Source organism: Triturus cristatus, chromosome 2_2, assembly GCF_964204655.1.
Source record: "Triturus cristatus chromosome 2_2, aTriCri1.1, whole genome shotgun sequence".
Taxonomy (NCBI): Eukaryota; Metazoa; Chordata; class Amphibia; order Caudata; family Salamandridae; genus Triturus; species Triturus cristatus.
In genome coordinates this window covers 808,880,836-808,898,498 of record NC_140582.1, presented here as the reverse complement: position 1 = coordinate 808,898,498, position 17,663 = coordinate 808,880,836, and the positions used below count along the sequence as shown (strand labels likewise).

General features: G+C 46.1%; 1 protein-coding gene across 2 annotated transcripts in view; it reads right to left on the bottom strand.

The window, feature by feature from the left end:
• Positions 1 to 507: 507 nt before the first annotated feature.
• OCIAD2 (OCIA domain containing 2) overlaps positions 508 to 17,663 on the bottom strand; it is a 108,902-nt gene continuing 91,746 nt past the window's right edge. For both annotated transcript variants that reach the window (XM_085642113.1, XM_085642114.1), the window contains 2 exons: positions 3,175 to 3,266; positions 508 to 683 (listed from right to left, as the gene is read on the bottom strand). In XM_085642113.1, coding sequence (XP_085498239.1) covers positions 3,185 to 3,266 — 82 coding nt within the window. In that variant the 3' untranslated portion in view covers positions 508 to 683; positions 3,175 to 3,184. The remainder of the gene's footprint in view (positions 684 to 3,174; positions 3,267 to 17,663) is intronic.

Here is a 17,663-nt window from a genome sequence, read left to right as displayed (position 1 = left end):
GTTTGTCTTTATCTCTGTTGTCACTCATGTTCATCATTTCTTTTCTCTGCAGTCACAGTACTTGGTGTATTGCAGCCCTGCATCCCTACCCCCAGCTCTGGTATGGATTTGCTCACATGGAGATTTATAATTTATTGTCTGCAGACTGTCAGACAGAAGAGGCCCATAAATTACAGATTAATATTCAAGTGGCATGCAGTTTACCGGTCTCGTAGAGTCCATATGCAATTTCCTCACCCCTGCTCTAGCTTTTAAAGAGGACGGCTGACGACGTCACTGCTTAAATATGGTTAGTTTTCAAAAATCTTTACATGTTCCAAGGGATTCACACGAACAATAGACATCAAAATGTTCGTGGAACAGATGAATACTTTCGGTTTTCAAATATCTTATGTGAATTATCATTTGAAGAGAAGTTCATAAAGTTACATGACACAAGAGGGCATTGTGAAGGTTTACAGTAAGATCGTGCAATGCAGTTAGAAAAGAGGCACCACTAAAAGGCAGTTACTTCAAAAAACTTTATTGTACAATATTTTTCATAATAGTTTATTTTCTGTCCAAAACCTCCTAATAGTGCACTATTCATGATTAAGAAATAAAAAAATACTTTATTTGAAAAGGCTATTACAGCAGAATGCTGCATCTTCTCTTCGTGCTCCTTTTTCCAGCAAAGTCCTCATCTGATAAAATAAAAGAACAGTTAGAAATAGAAATGATTTATAAGACATCTCAATAAACACAATGCTACATTTCAATAACCTTCCTCTTCACAAAGGATTAAAGTTGTATTATAAACAAAAGGTTTCAAGCATCTAATGCTATGCAGTGGTGCTGTAAAAGATGGGAAGAGTCTCCTTGTTTTCACTGGCTGGTCCAAGTAGGGCAATTTTGACCCCTTCTTTTCTGAAGTACCCCACATCAACTTTGTGGACCCCGCGAATGTCAGACCGTTCACTAAACCTCATTAGTATATACTTGGCCATGCTGGCTGGAATACCACAGCGCTGAACATTACAATATGCAGGCAACAGCCAGTTATATCTAATGCTGCAGGAGGGATTTATGGAGCAAAAGTAAGGGCTACATTGCCTTCAAGATGTTTAGGACTATAATTAGAGGAACTGGCCGTGCCTTAGTAACCTGAAACTATAGATCCCGCATCATCTGGGCATTGTGGTAACCTCATCCATCCTATTTAAGACCTGCCTCGGAGGGTATTTTCCTAGGTCAGTGCAACTAGCAGGCAGCATAGGTGTGCCCTTTAATACGGACTCAAGAAGTTCAGCGATCTTTATTCGATCGGACCAAGTAGATCATAAAAGATAAGCACATAGCAGAAGCACACTATAAAAACGTAATACAACATACAACATTCTTATAAGACCATATATTACCATATTAAGAGCATACGAAAACCACCTGGAGTGTAATACATTTAGAATGCTTTTTCTAAAAAAAAAAAAAAAAAAAAAAAACAGAAGTGCATTGGTCGATTTAAAACAATATATGGAAAACCAAAAACAAAGTGCAGCTGTGCTCAATATGGAATCAATTAAAACAAAATTCTCTTCTCTGAGCTAAAATACACTTAAAAAACGCAATCGACAGAATAGAAAATGTCATAATCATTGAGTTGCTGGAAGAAGAGCAAGTCAACTTTGTATTTAGTAAACATGCACCTACGCAACAATGGCAATACAAATCTCCTTGTGTAAGCGAAGTAATAATAACAGAAATAAACTAAGTGCAATAAAGACGGAGTTGATTGTCGCATCCCGTGGACAAATGTCTATGTCTGCAAAAGAGTATTTCCTTGTGGAAAACATAGCAACCAGTGATTCAAACCCAGTCTAAATCGGGCCAGTGCTGTTCGCTCCTACACATCCTTCACATACAGTAAATAGGGTGACATCTGGATTATACAATAATCTCTCACAACTGGTTTCGCCACCTCCACGGCCTCCCTAGAAGCAGGTCTATGCTTGATGAATTGTCCTGGGACCAGTTTTTATCTTTTTTTGTAATAATATCAGGATTCTCGAACAAGTGTGTGCAACCCAGGGTCGAGAAAGTGTCTGACGTGTTTCAGCCGTGCTCTGTTCATTTCATGGCTACAGGAGAGGCAATCTCTTATGACAGCCCGATTGAGCTCAGCTTCCTTATTCGCCCAGATTGAGCACCAGAGGACTAAGGGGGCTGTGTTAATGGACTGTATTGTACATACCCCAGGCCTAATTCCTAGTGCAGAGGGAAATTTGGTATCAAGGGGGGAACCCCCAACAGGCAATGACAGAATCTATTCTCCTCCACCTGGATGATCCCAAGATCTCTTCAGATGAATACTCACTCAATTAAGTGCTACTACAAGTGTATTCAAACACCTACAAGCACAAGCTCTCATAGCTGGGGAAAACCCAGCTATTCTAATATGGTTGAAACACAGTTCTTCCCATTTCTTTTTGTCCTTGTTAAACAAGACACTAAACTTATTTCCACTCCGGATATCAAGAAAACAAAGGAAAGGATTAAAGAGCTCTCAGAATTGTTTCCAGTAGGATATGAAAGCTTGAACGTTCCCTTTTCCACCCAAAAGTGGATGGACCCCTATTCACTCTAGCTGCAAAAAGCAAATTGTTCTAGAATAATTCACTGTAATTGCTAAAAGAGAACTTGTTAAAACTAAAATGAACACCAGACCATATCCTCACTACAATAATCCAATACTGCTACCACATTAAAGATCACCCTATTTCTCATTCAATATTGAAAGAGACCGATTACCAACACCACTTTATTGAATGAGGGGCGGGTCCCAGGACACCCACTCCACTAAGGCGTGAAGACAAATAACTTTCATCCAGTAACGTATTACTCATTTTTAAGTCAAAATCCTATCAAGTTGTATTGCCGCTCAAATTTTATTAGTTGAAGATTGCAACGTATCAGATGAGCTACAGTCCGGATTCAGATCAGAGTGTAGCGCAGAAAAAACACTGGACTTAAAATTGTTGACAACGCATTTTCACACGGAGAAAGGGTGGCTCGTGCCTACTCACCCTCCCAGACTTACCAGCAGTGTATGATGAAATCAACAAGACCCTCATACGCACATTCAGGGAAAGAATGGGGTTATCCTCTTTTCTGATTATTAAACGTTTGTGCTCATCTTACCTGCATGGTATTAAGACGACGAAGGCTGAGTGGTTTTATTTTCATTTGTTGCATCTTTCGATTTGCATTCCTCACACACGTGATGACAGTGTCTAAAAGGAAGCATGCATACAGAATAATGGTAAAGTATGTTTTCAATTTAAAAAATTTTTTTTTTGTAAATTGGGAGTCATGATGGTTCAGTGGTGGCAGGTGAATGGAGAGCATGAAGTGTTGTTAAGATGGGGGATCTGTATGCTGCAGCTTACAAATGGTCCCACCCACCCCCAAAGTTCACTAAAGATGATTTGAAGAAGATGTGCAGGAAACATCTGGCAATGGCAGTACGTATGTGCCTTCTTTATTCAAACCATCGTCTGATACAAACCTTTACTAAGCAATGCAATGGACAGACAGATTGTCACTATCCAAACACAGTGACTTTATCTAAACAGAGTGACTACAGACCACATGGACTCTGTTCAACAAGATTAACTACGCACAAATTAATCAAATTTTGAAAGGCTAGGAAAAGGAGGATTGGAGTGGCATGTACTGCCCTTAACTGAATGCAGACGAAGCCTTCTCAAGGGTAGACATCGACAGTGAAATCAATATCCCCTTGGATAGATATCAGGAGAAATCAAAGGCACGCTTCAGCCAAACGTTACCAGTGCAGGCTGGCTATTTGTACCAATTGTCTGAAACAACTGATCATTCTATTGCCCACACATCCTCAAACCTTTCCTTGGTCTTCAATTGATTAATGAGTAGGGCCTGGATCATATAGCTTCAGTATTTTCATTCCCCCTCAGATGTCTGGATCTCCACTGACATAGACTGCTTTACTAACGCTTTTGTTGTACTAAAGCTTTACAAACTCGAAGTCTCTACAAATACTTAATTTACCTATAGCATCTTGGAGAACAAACCAATGAATTTGCTCATGAGTAGCTTTACTTAGTGACACCCATTCCCACTCGGAGAGGAGATATTTGGGGATTGAGAAATAACTTATAGGGAAGCTCGTTTTAGAGATGAAATATTTCACCTTAGTTTTTTTATGGTCATACGAGAGAAAAAGGGGAATGTAAGACAGAATAAACTATCTGCCCAATTTATACAAGTGGCTTAAGGTATACTGTTTTGACCCACATTCGGCTGAACCATATACCAGAATGTGAAGGTGTTTCATCTTGATTCAGATTAGTAAAATGTACGTTACTCCTAGTCTTGTTTTCTCAATGATTTCTTTGCTTTTATGTGACTGGGATCTGCTGTCAAATTACATCAAACCTTGTTAATACAGACTACCATGTAAGGTCTGTATGAGGAAGCACACTGCAGACTCTGAGGTGTGTGTGTTTTCCAAATATTTTATTAAGATCGAGAGTACAGCGATCGACCAACAGAAACGCAGTTCCAACTGCCGGTCAGTTTCCACAATAACATTCCCTCATCACATTCGGATTCCATTTCTAAAATCCAAACCCAACACATCTCTCCTCTTCACAACCTTTCCCAAAACAAAACAAAAAAAAACCAAAAAACAGTAAACTTCATTGGAACAACTAAATGCATATATATCAAATAGATTATGGAAAACAGGGAAGATTACACAGTCCCTCAGTTTTATGGGTGGTCTCTCACAAGTTGTCCTCAAGGTTCTTGTCTTTTCAAGATGAACACTATCCCCGCTCTCACAATCACCCCTACCCCACTGGGGAGACAACCTCTCTTTGTTTCACCACTAGTTATGCTCTAACATGACCACTCGATCCTTGACCAGCATAACTGTCTTTGGTTGAGATCATTTGTACTGACCCTTTTCATAAGGACTGGTAGCCGTACTCTGGCCACATCACCTGGTTTAATAAGTGAGGTATGTGTTCTCTCTGGTTATATGGAACTAGCATACTTATTTTGTACTATTTCACGTTCCAACGTTACTGATGACAAATTCCTTTCCACCTTGGACACACCCATCCATTGACAAATTAACTTGGTAGCAGGCTCACAGTTTTTGAGAAGGGCGCTCGCTCCAATACTTCGTTACGAAGTCCACTAGGTACAATCAATGCATCACTCATTCTTAGAATGCCGTTGGATATGTTTAATTCAGAAAACGCACGTTTAAAGCCATCAATATGCATAAGGGACTTATGCCAATCCTTGCCAATCAAACTCCTAATATCCTGCAGGATTTTGTTGCCTCAAGAGCAGACCTCCACTCACTTTCTGAGATACAACCATTTGTAAGATTGCAAACCGCACCAACCATACTAAAATCTCCTCCATCTTCCTCCACCACATTGTCGCAGTCTCACAAGGGTAAACAGGATAAACAATCCGCAAATGTGTTCCAAGCACCCAGAATGTATTCCTATTCCACTCTATACTGGAATTCTTGTAGCCTAAATTGGCATATAGCTATACGCAGCATCGCAAAAAAAACCTCCCTTGGTTGTAAAGAGATTTATTAAGGGTTTATGATCCATTCTAATGGTGTATTCCACAACCCACAAGTAGTTCTTAAAGTTGTTAACCCCCCACCAACAGGCTAGAACTTCCCGCTCTATGACTGAATAGGAACTTTCAGTGCCCCTTAGGGCACAAGAAACAAAAGCAACCATTTTGTCCTTTCCTCCACGAGTCTGTAATAAAACAGCACCCAAACCATGCTGGCTAGCAGCTGTGACAATAATGGAGGGGTACAATATGTAGAAAACCATGTACACCTGGATTTGTACAAATGTATACAGGATGAAGCGTGCCTTAGAGGTGAACGTCACCTAAACCAGGACGTGTAGACAAATGAAGAATGCACTAATCGAGTGGAGTAGTGTCCCTCTAAGCACAGCCAAATTGCAACGAAGTTGCAGGATAAACAATGTTCAAACTCAAAGGTAAATTTACAAGTTGTTCGTTGTTGTCATATTCCTCGTTTTATTCACGGGATATAAAGTTCATCAAAGTAATCAAACCAAGGACTCATAAATATACTCAATGCATTTCGGGTTTTGAATAACCCTTCATCAGGAGTGGTCCTAGGAAAAATACAAAAAGGAGAGATGTGTCGACCTGTTGCGTCATGTAAATAATTAAATGAATGTCTGGTGAGTTAGAAACTAATCAAGAGAAGATCAATAACTGTGAGAAGCCTGAAATAACAGAAGTGACCAGTCAAAAACGGTACCTTATAGAGTGGCGGTTATTGTGAAAAAATAAAACAAGAAATGACGTGATTAAAAACAACGGTGCCGCGGGGACCAAGAAAAAAGTGCTGTTGAAATCAAACATGTGGAACATAACTAATTTAACCATTAAGCCACAAAGCCGTGCTACTCCCCGGTGCGTTAAAAAGATAAAACCATATGGTGGCAAGACGTACCTGGTAGATTAAATAGTCCGAGTAACCAAAGTTACGACATGCGGTGAAAGTCAGCGTGTATGCCTACAATCCTGCTCCAACGAGTGGGTCAGTTAGTAAACGGTGAAAAGGAAGTGCCTTCAAGTATCAAAGGCAGAGTAATGGAAAGTAAAAAAGGACCGAATGACATCGGAAAAAGGTCAGCCATCTTGTGATTGTGTTCACAGAGTGACAGTGATACTGTATATGCGGTCATTGATAGATAATGATGAATAAAGTAATAACAAAGGTTAAAATGTTTGAAGAATACTGGAAAGAACAGAAGATAAATAAACGATAAACAGCCAAATTAAAAAAGAGGAATTTAAAATGTAAAAAAGGTTTAGCTGAGTTGAAGACGAATAAAGTTAAATGAGAAAAAAGAATTTTTTAAAAAAAGATAAAAAAAGATCCAAAGTGAAACGTGATGGAAGAAAGAAAAATAATACACGAAGTAAAGTTGTGAGAAGTTGTGTAAAACAATAACACTGATGAATACAGATTATCGGATAAAGTAAAATAGACACAAAGATCAAAAACGAGTTCAGAAGGCCAGGATGCACAGAGCAATAGTTACAAAAAGCAACTGAGTTCAACGCGGTCATTAAGTCCGTGTGGGACCAAGGCATTCATTTTGTAAATCCATGCTGTTTCTCTCTGTAAAAGATATTTGCGGTTGTCTCTATTTTCTCTAATTGGAACCATTTCACAAACCAAAAATCTCAATTGGCTGATGTTGTGACTCTTGGATAAAAAGTGCATCGCTACTGTTGACTTGATGTTTTTTTTTTTTTTTTTTGAAACCGTTTATTGCAATCTCAAATATATACAAGTATGGGCCTACAACCTTCCGGCCGGCCGCTAAAGTGACAGAAGCACATGACATACAGACTAATAAGGCACTTGGCTTTGCATAGACGATAAAGCAGGAGGTATCAACAACGTGGGCCACATAGCTCTGAACCCACAATACGGTTTCGTTTTTTACAACACAACAACATAAAACCACACCCGCAAGGCAACCCACGATCAAAAATGACGACATGTGCTCCTCAAGTGGGGAACCCCAACCATCTAAAGAAAGCCAGAGGGGGGGAGGGAAACTGATCCAGGACTGGGAGAACAATGTGCCCAGGGCTGAGGGAGGGGGTCAACTATGGGGATGGAGCTGGTGACGCAGGAGGCAACAACGGCGGCTCGCAAATACTCCCGCGGTAAGCGTTCCAGGGGCCCCATATCTTCACCCATGCCCCAGGCTTACCCCGCGCCACATATACCACCTTTTCTCGGAACATGCACCAATCCATATGTTCTTTCCAAGCCGACACCGCCGGGGGCCTCTGAGATCCCCACAGCTGAGCAATGTCACGTTTAGCTATCATATATCCCAGAGTCACCCATCGCGTCTGCGGAACCGAGTAATCAGTCGGTTCCCACACATTCAGCAGGCATCTCCTCGCTTCAGGCAACAGCGCGACATGTGTAACCGCTCGCAGGACCTCATGCACACCACGCCAGAAGCGCTCCACCCTCGGACACTCCCACAGAATATGTAAAAAAGTCGCCAAAGCACCACACCCACGCTTACACAATCCATCCTCGGCATAGCCCATACGCTGAAGCCTTGGCCCCGTCATATACACCCGGTGGAGTATCTTAAGCTGGACGAAGCGAAGGCGAGCCGGGATGGCCACCTCCTTCGGAGAGGCCACCGCGGAAATCCAGTCCTCGTCGTCCAACTCCAGCCCATCGGCAACCCAAGCCTCGCGGAGGCCAGTCAGTAAGCCCAAGCGGTCATTTATCAATTTCTTATAAATGAGGGAGATCGTGCTGTCCGGAACGTGGCCATCTAGCAGTCTATCCTCCAGGGGGGAGGACTCCGGGATGGAGGCCACGTCTGGGAAGACGGAACCCAGTGCGTGACGGACCTGCAGGTAGCGAAAGTATTCACTGCCCTGCAGCTGAAACTCCGCCTGCAGCGTCTCGAATGTCTTGAATCCTCCCCTCGTCCAGAGATCTCCCACTGTACTGATGCCTATCATGTCCCACCTCTCGAAGCCCTTCGAGGTCCACAAAGAGCCAAGCCTCTCCGACGCATACAACGGTGACGCCCGGGTCAAACGGTCCTTCCATCCCATAGCTGCATTAGCCGCGTGCCATACTCGCACCATGACACGCGTGGGTCCCGTCAAGCGGGAATCGGGCACGCTAGTGTAGAGCGCTCGATTGTAGTCGCCACCGGGCAGGAGCATTTTGTCCATTTCAAATGCCGGGTTTAAGGCGGGCCCATAGAAGCCGTGATTAATTGCAGCTAACTGGGAGGCCCAGTAATACCGCTTAATATCCGGGAGGGCAATCCCTCCGTCGTACCACAGGAGCGTCAATTTTGCCAGGGCTATACGCGGCCTCCCGTCCCAAAACAGACGGCGCTGTAAGCTTTCCACCTCACGGAAGTAGCGCGCCGGGACCAAGTCCATAGTGTTCTGGAGGGCGTACAAAAAGCGCGGCAATGACATCATCTTGAACAATGCCGCCCGGCCGAGCGGCGAAAGCGGCAAGCGCCGCCAGCGCGCGACGTCCTCCTTCAAGCGCTGGAGGGGGGGAAGCAAGTTTCGCTCGTAGCGGGCCACCGGGTCCAGCGTGATATAGACCCCCAGGTATCGAAATCCCTGCGAGGCAATCTGGATCGGACAGCCCCGAGGGAGGACAGGAGCCTCCCCGGAAAGCACATAGACACAGGATTTAGCCCAGTTGATGAAAAGGCCAGAATTTCGGCCAAAGGAGCGCAGAACATCGACCAGGACAAACAGTGATTTGCGCGGGGAGGCTAGGTACAAAAGGATATCGTCAGCGTAGAGGGACACGCGGTCCTCATACTCGGGGGTCCAACGGAGACCTCGGATAGAAGGGTGCCACCGCAGCCACTCCGCCAGGGGTTCCATGGCCAATGCAAAAAGGAGCGGCGACAGGGGACAACCCTGTCGTGTGCCCCGTCCCAGCACGAATGGGGCCGAGACTCGACCATTCACCACCACCTGTGTCAATGGGTCCGAGTACAACAATTTGACCCAACTGATGAATCCTGGGCCAAATCCGAATTTCGACAACATCGCCCAGATGTAGGGCCACTCGAGCGTGTCGAACGCCATGGTGGCGTCCAGGGATGCCAAGACGGCCGGCTCCCGCACGAACGGAACACGCGCGAGCACCCCGTGCAAGCGCCGCAGATTAAGGGCCGTATTGCGATGGGGAATGAAGCCGGACTGGTCCTGGTGGACCAAATCTCCCACCACGCCGACCAGCCGGTTAGCGAGCACCTTGGCGAGGATTTTAGGCTCCGCGTTTAAAAGCGAGATAGGCCGGTAGGATGTAACCCGGTCCCGCGGTCTACCCTCCTTGTGGAGAACCACGATGGTAGCCAGACGCTGGTCCGGCGGGAGGGAGCCCCGCGAGTGAGCCGCAAGGAACATAGCGCGGAGGTGAGGTGCCAGTACGTCCGGTTGAAATTTATACAGCTCGATAGGAATGCCGTTCGGGCCCATGGCCTTGCCAGAAGCGACCGAGCGGATGGCGAGGGCAATTTAGTCCGAGGTGGGGGCGGCATCCATCAATTCCCTGTCCTCCATTGAGAGGGAGGGCAGCGCGATGTCACGCAGCAGGGCATGGGAATCCTCCTCCGGGCAGGGAGAAACCGGGGAATATACCTCGCGGAAATAATCCGCGAAGCAGGAGACAATGCCTTCCGGCTCAGTGACACGTACACCATCCATTCTTTCAATCAGCGGGACCACACGACTAGCTCTCTCCCTCTTATCCAACCACGCAATCAACTTACCAGCCTTATCACCCACATCATACAATCGCCCCTGTTGCTCTCTGCTGAGGCCCCTGGCCGCCTCCGTGACGAGGGACCTATAGGCCGCCTGCTTAAGGTGTAAAACGTGCAGCGCAGCGTCAGTCACCCCACTCCCCAGACCACCCTCCAGTTCAGTGATTTCGGCCTCCACTCGGGTCACCTCCTCCTGTGCGCGCCTCCGGGCATGGGAAATAAGGGAGAGGGCCTCCCCTCTAAGCACAGTCTTGAAAGCCTCCCACAGGGAAATGGCAGACGGGACAGACCCCACATTCTCCTCAAAGTACCGTTGCAAGGATTTAATCAAATCAGCACGAATAGTGGGATCGCGCAGGTACCAGGCATTGATTGGAGCTACCCTGCCCTCCCCCCTCGGGAAGACATCAAAGTGCAACAGGAGTGGGGAATGATCTGAAATACCCCGCGCCAGGTGGCGCACCTCCCCCACTCTCCCGGCATAGGCCGCAGGAACAAGGACATAATCAAGCCGCGAAAGGCTACCATGGGCCCCCGAATGGAAGGTGTACTGCAGCTGAGCGGGGTGCTTTAGACGCCAGCAGTCCACCAATCCCAGCGTGTCCAAAAGGCCAGACAGCCACGCTTGTGCCCGGGGGAGGTCCCTAGGGGGATAACGATCCAGAGTCCCAGAAGCCACCGCATTGAAGTCCCCCCCAACCACCAGAAGCCCCCCCGGTAGGTCAAGCAGGAGGCGTCCCAGGTCCGCAAAGGTGGTGGACTGTAACCCCGGTGGGACGTACACTGAGACAAAGACGACTACCCTGCCCTCCATTCTCCCCACCAAGACAGTGTAGCGTCCCCTCTCATCATGGCGCACCTAGTCTATTTCTAGCGGGAGCGAGGTCTTGACCATAATGCCCACCCCTCGCGAGCCCGATGTGAAGCCCGAGTGGGCCACCAAACGATAACCACGTCTATTCATGGCACAATAGGAGTTACCAATGAGGTGTGTCTCCTGCAAAAAGACCACATCAGGCGAAATCCGTTTCAGATATTGCAGGACCACACCCCACTTAATCCTATCACCCAGTCCGTTAACGTTCCAGGACAGCAAAGCCAGGTCCCTACCCCCCATCACGTACAGAAGCCATCATTAGTCCCCCCGAGAGCATCTCAAAAAAACCAATACAATAAAGGGTTTGCCTTGCGGTAGAAACGAACCACACCCCACCCCAACCCACCCATCCCAACAGAACTCCCCCCACCCTGCACCCCTGCATGAGCCCAAACAGCCCCCCCAAAGTGCAGTGTGCCTGTCGCCCCATGGAAAGAAAACTAACTAGTCCCCCAGAGGAGGAGGGAGATCCCCCAAGAGACTCCACACGACCTCCGCAGGAGGGGAACTTACCCTAACAGTCAATGGTGACAATAACACAGTCCAGAGCAAGGCCTACCATTAGTCCCTCAGTCCTGATCCTCCCCACCAACCGCTTCCCCCCCCACCTCCCCGGCCCCGATCTCCGGGCAGAGTGTCCAGCCAGTCCCCGGCCGCCTCGGGACGATCAAAAAAGTGCGTGCGGCCATCCACCTCCACCCTCAGCTTAGCCGGAAAAAGCATCGCATATTTGATATTCAGGTCCCGTAGGCGACGTTTGACACCGAGAAAACTCAGTCGCTGCTTTTGGACCGCCGGAGTAAAGTCAGGATAGAAATTGATATCCATATTGTCCAGTCTGACCGGCCCTTGTAGCCTGGAGGTCTGCAGGATAGCGTCCCTGTCCCGAAAATTGAAAATCCGGGCGATGAGAGGCCTCGGAGGGGCTCCGACCTTAGGCCTACCCCCGGGGACCCTGTGGGCACGTTCCACTGCAAAAAATTTACGCAGCCCCCGAGGCTGGAGATGGGTGAGGACCAATTCCTCCACGAACAGATCCGCTGCCTCTGCCTCGCGTCCCTCCGGCACCCCGATAATGCGGACATTATTCCTCCGGGCCCGACCCTCAGAATCCTCCAGTCTACGATGCATCATGGCGCTCGCCTGGCCAAGCCTGCGCACCTCCTGTTGGAGGGCCGCCACGTCGGATGTGAGGCCCGAAGTAGAGTGGGCCAAAGAATCGACCCGGTCATTTGTTTTGGAGAGATCGGCTCTCACGAGGCCCACGTCCACGAGGACCGAGTCGATCTTCTGCGCCAGAGTGTCAAAGCGCTGGTCCACCGAGGCCTTCATCTCGGCGATGGCGCCCATGACATCTCGGAGGGTCAGGTCCGTGGGTAGAGCAGAAGCGTCAGTCGGGCCCGTAGGGGATCTACGCAGCGCCTCTGGAGATCCCTTCTGGAGGGTGTAGCGGTCCATATTGTTGGATTGATGGGCCGCGCCACGACGGGTCGACTTCACCTTAGCCCGGTCGCCATCTTGTTTTGTGGCCATGGTCGCGGTCCCAAATCGAGCCAAGCTCCTCAAGAAGGGGGTAGACAATCCCGTTCAAGGGCTCCGGGGGGGGGCGACCACCGCTCCACAGGACGGACCGCAGCCGGCGGGCCGGCAGGGCACCCCAACCAGGCCACACCACCGCACACCGCCTCGCGACCCTACCTCGCCTGGCAGCAAGGAGGGCGCAAAAGCGAAAGTGAAAGTGCGGGGTGCGCGAGTCGCCCAGCCTTGCCCGCCGCTGTTATTCACTTTGTCGCCGGATCGCCCCACAACTCCAGTACGGGGGGCCGGCGTGGAGAAGGCCGCAAACCTTAATCGGTGCTCCCGCCGGTGTCCGAGGTCCGAATTGAAAACGGAAAACGGGCGTCACCTCAGCTCGAGTTCAGAAACACAGTCCCCTCATCTAGGACAGGATTCGGTCAGGATTTATGCAGGAGGTCGCGGAGGTCCTCGGGAGCCTCGCACCTACGCGGCCATCTTGGGTGCGCGCTCTGACTTGATGTTTTTGTTGCGAATATTGCTTTTGTGTTCTGTTAGACGCACTTTTATTTTCCTCTCAGTTTTGCCTATGTATACAAGGCGACATGGGCATTTTAGCATGTATACAAGATTCTTTGAGTCACATGTCGCCGTAACGTGTAACTTGATGTTGAAACCTTGTGTGGGATGTGGAGTTAAATTTCCTTTGATAATACTGTTACAATGCCCACAGTTGTGACAAGGTATGGTACTTTGTGAGTCGAAACTAAATCAATGGTGGGTTGAGAATGCAAAAGTTCCATCAAATTCTTACTCCTCTCATATGCAAAAAGAGGTTTCTCCATAAATGTATCCTTGAAGTCCGATTCTATCTGTAGCGTTGGCCAGTGTTTCAAAATGATTTTCCGGATGTTAAAACTCTCTGTGGAGAATTTGGTGATTATGACTGAACGTGACGTGGACTTCTTGGTTTCACAAATCTTTAACAATTGAGATCTGGATTTAATTTGAACCCTTTCCAAAGTAGAAATCAAAGTTTCTTTAGGATATCCACGATCGGTGAAACGTTTTTCCAGGTTCAAATTCTCTTGTGACAGTTGCTTGGGTTCAGAAATGATTCTTTTAACTCTGAGAAATTGAGAATATGGTAAGTGTTGCTTCAGAGAGGGCTGATGGAAGCTTGAGAAATGTAATAAGTTGTTCCTATCAGTGCTCTTCCTGTATAGAGTAGTCTCAATCCGACCCTCCTTGATGTACAACAGTACATCCAAATAGTTGATGGTATCGCTATGAATGTTATACGTGAATTTCAAACGACCATTGATCCCATTGAGAACCTCGATCGCGGTCTTTAATGGTTGTTCAGAACCTTTCCAAATTAAAAAAATGTCATCAATGTAACGTAAGAATAATAACATGTGTGGTTTACACTCTATGTTGTTGAGAATGTGGTCAAGTTCAAAACTCATTTTTTAAACATCATTCAAGAAAGTAACATTAAATGGGACACCAACACTTTGTTTTGCACCATTGATGTAACCTCATTATACACTTCCATTCCACATGACCTCGGCATGGAAGCCATCGAATTTTTTCTGTTACAATCGTCCATCTCTGAAGACCATAAAGTATTTTTACTTGAATTACTACACTTTACACTTTATCACAGTTATTTTTGTTACAACAACAGGTACTATCTCCAATTGAATGGCACATCGATGGGCAATTGTGCAGCTCCCAGCTACGCACAGTTGTTCATGCACAAGTTTGAACTTGACCACATTCTCAACAACATAGAGTGGAAACCACACGTTATTATTCTTACGTTACATTGATGACATTTTTTTAATGCTACAGATAGAACCGGACTTCAAGGATACATTTCTGGAGAAACCTCTTTTTGCATATGAGAGGAGTAAGAATTTGATGGAACTTTTGCATTCTCAACCCACCATTGATTTAGTTTCAACTCACAAAGGTACCATACCTTGTCACAACTGTGGGCATTGTAACAGTATTATCAAAGGAAATTTAACTCAACATCCCACACAAGGTTTCAACATCAAGTTACACGTTACGGCGACATGTGACTCAAAGAATCTTGTATACATGCTAAAATGCCCATGTGGCCTTGTATACATAGGCAAAACTGAGAGGAAAATAAAAAAGTGCGTCTAACAGAACACAAAAGCAATATTCGCAACAAAAACATCAAGTCAACAGTAGCGATGCACTTTTTATCCAAGAGTCACAACATCAGCCAATTGAGATTTTTGGTTTGTGAAATGGTTCCAATTAGAGAAAATAGAGACAACCGCAAATATCTTTTACAGAGAGAAACAGCATGGATTTACAAAATGAATGCCTTGGTCCCACACGGACTTAATGACCGCGTTGAACTCAGTTGCTTTTTGTAACTATTGCTCTGTGCATCCTGGCCTTCTGAACTCGTTTTTGATCTTTGTGTCTATTTTACTTTATCCGATTATCTGTATTCATCAGTGTTATTGTTTTACACAACTTCTCACAACTTTACTTCGTGTATTATTTTTCTTTCTTCCATCACGTTTCACTTTGGATCTTTTTTTATCTTTTTTAAAAAAATTATTTTTTCTCATTTAACTTTATTCATCTTCAACTCAGCTAAACCTTTTTTACATTTTAAATTCCTCTTTTTTAATTTGGCTGTTTATCGTTTATTTATCTTCTGTTCTTTCCAGTATTCTTCAAACATTTTAACCTTTGTTATTACTTTATTCATCATTATCTATCAATGACCGCATATACAGTATCACTGTCACTCTGTGAACACAATCACAAGATGGCTGACCTTTTTCCGATGTCATTCGGTCCTTTTTTACTTTCCATTACTCTGCCTTTGATACTTGAAGGCACTTCCTTTTCACCGTTTACTAACTGACCCACTCGTTGGAGCAGGATTGTAGGCATACACGCTGACTTTCACCGCATGTCGTAACTTTGGTTACTCGGACTATTTAATCTACCAGGTACGTCTTGCCACCATATGGTTTTATCTTTTCAACGCACCGGGGAGTAGCACGGCTTTGTGGCTTAATGGTTAAATTAGTTATGTTCCACACGTTTGATTTCAACAGCACTTTTTTCTTGGTCCCCGCGGCACCGTTGTTTTTAATCACGTCATTTCTTGTTTTATTTTTTCACAATAACCGCCACTCTATAAGGTACCGTTTTTGACTGGTCACTTCCGTTATTTCAGGCTTCTCACAGTTATTGATCTTCTCTTGATTAGTTTCTAACTCACCAGACATTAATTTAATTATTTACATGACGCAACAGGTCGACACATCTCTCCTTTTTGTATTTTTCCTAGGACCACTCCTGATGAAGGGTTATTCAAAACCCGAAATGCATGGAGTATATTTATGAGTCCTTGGTTTGATTACTTTGATGAACTTTATATCCCGTGAATAAAACGAGGAATATGACAACAACGAACAACTTGTAAATTTACCTTTGAGTTTGAACATTGTTTATCCTGCAACTTCGTTGCAATTTGGCTGTGCTTAGAGGGACACTACTCAACTCGATTAGTGCATTCTTCAATAATGGAGGGGTAACATGTGTCATATGGTTTCAAAGGAATGGAATTAGCTACCTCCATCTCGATTACCTCAAACCCTTTATTAATTTCCTTGCTCCACACAAATTTCTCATTCTTTTTGAGCTAGGTCCTAAAATTGCATGTTCTTTCTGCACACTTGGGAATAAATTGTGAAAAAAATTCCAACATGCCAAAAAATTACTGTACATGATACTTACGGGTCTGTTACAAAGGTGGGCAGACATAGTTTGCCCGCCACTGCAACGGCTAAAGGGACCGCCTGCCATAGGTGCGGCGGTCCCGCCATACAGATCAGGATGCGCCCGCCGCACTGGCGGGCGCTTTCCGCATTTTGTACATTGCGGCGGGCAGTGCTGTAAGGAGCAACCGCCGCAGTGTACAAAATGCATGCAGTGCATTTGCATGCACAACGTGGCAGGCACCGCGCGGTGCCTGCCACCTTCTCCATGCAAATGTACCCCCCACCACCCCAAAATCCTGGGGGCCCGCTACTGGCCCCCAATAGTGAAGATAGCATGATTTTCCATGGAGGCGTTCGCCAATCTCCGCCTGCATGTTAATATGGATGGTGGTGTCTTGCAGACACCGCCACCATATTAAGCCCCTTTTCCGCCCGGTCGAGTCGTCGATGGGCGGAAAAGCGGCAGACTGTATTCCTGTCCGCCGCGGACCCCCCAGCCATCCTAATATGGCGGGAGATCATTCTGGCATGGATGACGGGCGGATCGCCCCCGCCGGGCCGGCAGGGGCGATCCGCCCGCCATCCTAATAGGCCCCTTAGTGTTGGGTGTAGGGAACCCAGTAATTGCCCTCACCAAACTCGCCTTCGGTTACACACTGTTTGCCGATATTTTGTAGCCCAAATAGTTAACACAATCTACTGCAAACTTACACTTGTCAGCTCTAAATGTCATGCCTTTCTCCTTCAATATGGACAACACCATTGCCAGGGATTTATCATTAGATTACACGTTATGACCAAATATCAGGATGTCTCCCTGCAAGTATCTGATATTTGGTATACCTCTGCACATTGCCTCCACCACACGTTGAAATATAGAGGAGGCCGAGGCCAAACCAAATGGCATGCGCTTAAATCTGAAGGCTCCCTCAGGAGTAATGAATGATGTTAAGTACCACAACTCATGTTTCAACGTGATCTGATAGTATCAGAAGGGGTATGGGAGCACACTACTTCACCTCCCAGCCAGTTCACCCCTAAGCATTATAGTAAATGCAGTTCACTTTGAATGCTTACTTGTTTTTTGCTGAAGTG